The 5413-nt window shown below is 41.7% G+C and overlaps 2 protein-coding genes across 3 annotated transcripts in view; one reads left to right on the top strand and one right to left on the bottom strand.

The window, feature by feature from the left end:
* The window catches only part of ndufaf2 (NADH:ubiquinone oxidoreductase complex assembly factor 2), a 16509-nt gene extending 14162 nt beyond the window's left edge, over nucleotides 1–2347 (bottom strand). Inside the window, exon 1 of the mRNA XM_031856146.1 lies at nucleotides 2145–2347. Within this exon, the coding sequence (XP_031712006.1) occupies nucleotides 2145–2259 (115 nt within the window). The 5' untranslated portion in view covers nucleotides 2260–2347. The remainder of the gene's footprint in view (nucleotides 1–2144) is intronic.
* A 96-nt stretch (nucleotides 2348–2443) lies between these two features.
* The window catches only part of ercc8 (excision repair cross-complementation group 8), an 11205-nt gene continuing 8235 nt past the window's right edge, over nucleotides 2444–5413 (top strand). For both annotated transcript variants that reach the window (XM_031856560.1, XM_031856559.1), the window contains exons 1-4: nucleotides 2444–2817; nucleotides 3240–3335; nucleotides 4114–4215; nucleotides 4768–4891. In XM_031856560.1, coding sequence (XP_031712420.1) covers nucleotides 2741–2817; nucleotides 3240–3335; nucleotides 4114–4215; nucleotides 4768–4891 — 399 coding nt within the window. In that variant the 5' untranslated portion in view covers nucleotides 2444–2740. The remainder of the gene's footprint in view (nucleotides 2818–3239; nucleotides 3336–4113; nucleotides 4216–4767; nucleotides 4892–5413) is intronic.

Raw genomic sequence — 5413 nt, forward strand, 5'->3', positions numbered from 1 at the left:
AGAGAGAGAGAGAGAGAGAGAGAGAGAGAGAGAGAGAGAGAGAGAGACTCCTCACCTACTTCAACCACTACTCATGTGCTGCAGTGGAAAGCCCTGCGGTCCATGCCTTAAGGCCCTGAGCCCACGCATGGCCTATCAGTTTAAGATCAAAAAGAACCTGCTTTAGCAAGACATATGGACTGAATAATGCATCTGCTTTATTTCCACAAGGCTGGACGGGGTGAGTGGCAGAAAAAAGAAAAGAAAAAGAAGAGTACAATGTGTGTGCCATATATTTCCATTTGTTTATGATGAACGTATATGAGTGCGTATGCGTATGTGCCTGTCTGGCGTTTACGAGTGTGTTTGTTTGGGAAGCCATTTTTTTTTTTTCTTCCTTCTACGGGCCGACTTGCCTCTCCACAGTGTCAGTCACCGTGATTGGGCGGTGGATACGGTAGCCCGTAGCGTGCTAGAAAATGGGCTTCTGTGATGTTTCATTTGAATAGTCTGACAGCCAGGGGTGGAGGAGCAGCCTTGTACTGAATTATAAATACGAGGTGGGCGCAAGTTTCCCCGTCCAAACTGCTGAGAAAAGTTGAAGCACAAAGTCAAGTTAGATAAAAGCGGGTTTGCATCCTGCCAGAGGTCGGTCCCTCTCCAGCAAACCAAAAGGGAAAAACAAACAGCTTGGTTTCACCCTCTTAGAAAAGTACCGATGAATGTTCGCACTATTCAGAACATGCTAGTCAAAGAAAGGCTTTATCGAAGTTGTGTAACGTGGCACCATGAGAGGGAGACAAACACAAGCATGGCTAGGTGGGATATGATTATTCCCAGATTATTGTGGTGGAGTGTTTTTCCCATATTGGACAAATTCAGTGTCTGGAATAGTGAGCACTGCACAGGCATAATCATTCTGGTAAATATCATAACCCTTTGTTACTAATAAGCCAAAGGCAACCATGGCTGGTCAACTGACGTCTGGTGCAAGACAAAGGTTGCGCTCTTTGACCTGTGACCCCTGACATGATTCCTATTGTCTGTTTAGGACCCCTGCTGATAATCTAAGGTGGTAAACAGAAGGGAAAAGTGGGATAAGCCTGGATTTTGCTAATGAGTTAAACTAAGAACAACAGCATTTACGCACATTTAGTGCATCACTTTATTCCCCCTTGACAATTCATGTGCAGGTGTGGATATCATACAGACAGTCACTAGCAATTTCCGAGAAGTGTTTTGTTGTCATTTGGTAAAAGCAACAGTCAGTGTGTGTAGTGTACCAGTAATATATCAGTATCTTCTTCCTGTAAACACCTTGATCTGTGATTCTCAAATCAAGACTTGCTGAGGCCAACACTTCTCCATCTCCCTATACTAGACGCTCTGTGAGAAAGACAGGACAACTGGAAGGAGGACGCACAGTGAGCCCGGGATGTTGAGGCCACGAGGCCATGGAGCGTGTCCTTGGCCTTCTCTCAGTCAGAGGCGGTGTGAAGGACGCCACTGGCGTCTCCCACCACGGATTAGCCTGATGACACAGTTCTACTGCTCGGCTTGAGCACGATGTACTGTAGCGCTGCCATGTCTCACTGGGGATATATGACCTTCTCAATCCTCACCGCAGACAAGTAATCATCTTGCCTGCAACAGTGGAGGACTCTTTCCTCTCTGAAGGGCCAGTGACAGCGGAGCTGCCGTCATTGTACTCCCTAAAACGAGTTAAAACTGCAGTGAGCTGCATTAAATGCAGACTAACAAAATCGTATTAAAATGCTACAAAAGGAATGTTCCAATTGAGGCGGTGGCTCCATCTAGCGGCGAGCTTTTTGTACAACAAGAGTGAAAGGGTGACGGTAAAGTCATATTCACAACAACACATGTTAGGAAGAGAGGGGTGACATGCACAACACAAAATACAACGCTGGAATATCAATATTCTATCATCAGAGTACAGTATCCGTAGCAAGCGATGTAAAACACACTAGTTAACAAAAGCTAAGTTTATCATGGTGAAAACAAGGGTCTTAGACAGAAAAAGGCTAAATTAAGTATTACAGCTGCTTTGTTTTAAACTATCTTCAGTTCTCTGCAGGGGTGGATCAATATTGTAACTGACATTAATCCACGGCTGGTTGATGTTAGCACAACTTGGCGTAATTTACCTGTCCATGTCTTCTGTTTTGGGATTACGTAATAATTATTCCCCGAGGTATCTGTCCCAACGTGCTCGCGCACTATTCCAAACGTACGCCGCAGGACTCCAGCAATCCTGCTCATCTTCACAGGATTAACCCGACAGTTATTCGGGATGTATTTGGTGTCCCCTGCTAGATGTCTGCCCTCTCACCGGGTTGTTTATGCAAGATGTCATGTGTTGGGTGGAGAATGAATAAACCGTGTTGTGATTGGACGGCTGTACTCGACCAGCCAATCATCGCATTTGTCATAGAATTGGCGATTACGTTCCAACATGGCGGCCCTTTGTATGGAGCTGCTGCGAAACTAGTTGAATACATGTGAAATAAGCAATACATTTTCAACGAATAGTACCCTTATTTGATTGAAATAGCGTATTTCGCAACTACGGAGCCGTGGACACAAAAATGACTTTCACAATTTGAGTTATGCTTAAAAACGTACTTTGGTGTCGTTTTAACATGCTAGCATTTGAGCTACGTTAACGTTAGCGAACGGTAGCAAAGACTGAATACTGGTCTTGCTTTAAAATCAAGATCGCTTTCTCTTTTACGTTAAAGCAATGTTGGGGTTTCTGACAGCAAGGCAGGCTGGTCTGGACGACCCTCTGCGACTGAGACGTGCAGAGTCAACGAGAAGGTGAGAGAGGATATTTGTTGTTGTATCTCAACCGGAAGGGAAAATGAATAACGACTGCTGTCTCGCGGCATAGTCATACTTAAGATAACTTCTCATAGAGCTCTTAAACTTAACATTTCAATATGGAGTCTAATTTGAGGCTATATCAAGTTGATACAATGAGAAACTTTTACTAGCTAATGTTTATAAAAGTCACTCAATAAATTACCATTGTGATTATCGAAATATCCGAATTTGTCAACAGTTAACTTTCTATGGATTGGCTTACTGATTATTTTGTGTTAGCAACACTTGTGATGTCTTTTTGCTGTCCCATTTCTACTATTACCTTATTTCAATAATGCACCAGGGCTTTAACGTCTGATATGGATTAATAGATTGTCCAGTAACGTTCATCTCTTCTTCTTTCTTTATCTTCAAAGGGTCCTGAGTCTCACGTTGAATCCTGACAGAGAGGTGGACAGAATCCATGGAAACGGCATCAACACCATCGACATTGAAGTAATAGAAGGCAGATAGTAAGTACACTTAGTCCTGAATAGGTCTGTAACGGTTAACACAGTATACCGCGGTATCAATACTGACGGTTATCATACAGCGTACATTTGATTATCTACTGTATTGAAGACACTGTGTGTGTGTGTGTGTGTGTGTGTTAAAGGTACAAGCAGTCTGTCGGGCACCTACAGTATATGTTAATATTGTTATTAATTCATAATACATTATTTATAAGCTCATATCTGTTGTTTTTTATTTAGTAGTTCATTTAAACTTGCCAACATGTTACATGCTATTTTTTGATCAGATTAATATCTCTGTTTATTGTTATAATTATTTTCTCATTCTTTTAAGGGTCAATGTAACTGATAATTATTATTTTATTAATAATAACAATATTATAAACAATAATATTAATTATAGTAATATTCACAATACTATTAATAATAGCGGTGAAACAGTGATATTTTCTGATATGAATATCTAATTGTGAAAATCTCATACTTTTACAATCCTAGTGGGAATTTACTGTTACTGATTTATTAATTACATCCCAATCTTGGACACAAGTTTGTGATAAGAGGTCGGTACAGTGGGGGTGAATGGCATTTAGGTTTTGGCTACACGAAGCATGGGGAAATGACATTTGGAAAAAACGTAAAGAGATTAATTAATCCACATGCCTGAAGTTTTCATAGAGAACTACTGGCACTCATAATTTGGTAGAAATAAATGTGGCAGCTGTGTAGGAGGAAGAGTAGCAATGCTATCTGTGAAGTCAACCTTCTCGTTGTTTAGCATGTTGTCTGGTGGAGCGGACGGAGTGATCGTCATCTATGACCTGGAGAACTACAGTGGGAAACTACAGTACGCCTGCAAGGCAGTTTGCACAGTAGGCAGGTGAGCGTTACGCTGTTTACTCATTCTGTCCACTGGAGGGCAGCACTGCATCGAGTTCTCACAGTACCGTCACAGCCGTGTCCTTAAATCTACACACTTTTTAAATGAAAGGGCTTGGATCGGAATGTTTCTTATTTTATTGGTTACTCGTGTCAGTCATTTTTAATGGTAATGTGAGCAGAACAATGTGAGCAGATATGATTGTGTACACTCTGATTCTGATGCAGATCTTAACTTGTGCCAATGTGACCTGAGGTTGACCTGTGATATCAGAATGTATTTACTGTTGCTCCCTGAAAGCATGCTCCTACATGGCTGTACAGGGCTACAGGAGAGTGTAGCATCATGGTTTGCAATGTGAATATAGCTTCATCATCTGCACAGGTCAGATTCATTTAGACTACTTTATATATGTATACTTTACATATATATGTGTGTAAGCTATTGCATTTTTGTGTTTTGAGCATACTTGGTGGGTGAGGGTGGGTCTGTGTCTATGAAGTTTTGTATTAATCTGGTCACATTTTATTATTCTTATTTTTTTAAATTTAGGTCGAATCGGTATGTCCACAAGTTCAGCGTAGAGACGGTCCAGTGGTATCCTTATGACACGGGCATGTTTGTCTCCAGTTCCTTTGACAAGACCATGAAAGTCTGGGACACTGAGACCCTGAAGGTGAGGAATGTCACCCATCGTCCAAGTAACTGTTACCAGTTCATTAAGTTCTCCCGTGTGTAGTGTGTCAATTTGAAAGGAAAAAATTAGAAACACTTTCAGTACAAGCTGAACTGATACTAGCGCAGAATCAACATATAAACTTATATGGCTGTCCCTAATGAACTGGTAACTCGGTGCATATTTGAGATTAATTTATTAAGTAACTAGCTGATATTTGTTTTCTTACATCTCCACCACTCTCTCTCTCTCTCTCTCTCTCTCTCTCTCTCTCTCTCTCTCTCTCTGTTTTATCCTTTCACTCTCTCTTCCCTGCACTGTTGTTATTTTCTGCTTCATGCTTTCTACCTTCCTGTGCCGAGTAGTCCCATATGGCCCTGAGCGGGGCTAGAGTTACACTGGCACCACGGTTACCTCAAAAGGTCAGGGAAGGGACAGAAAAGAACCACCAGCCTTTCATTCGTATTCCCCACCCCACACACACACACACACACACACACACACACACACACACACACACAC

This window comes from Anarrhichthys ocellatus, unplaced genomic scaffold (genome assembly GCF_004355925.1).
Source record: "Anarrhichthys ocellatus isolate YVR2014 unplaced genomic scaffold, GSC_Weel_1.0 scaffold17, whole genome shotgun sequence".
Taxonomy (NCBI): domain Eukaryota; kingdom Metazoa; phylum Chordata; class Actinopteri; order Perciformes; family Anarhichadidae; genus Anarrhichthys; species Anarrhichthys ocellatus.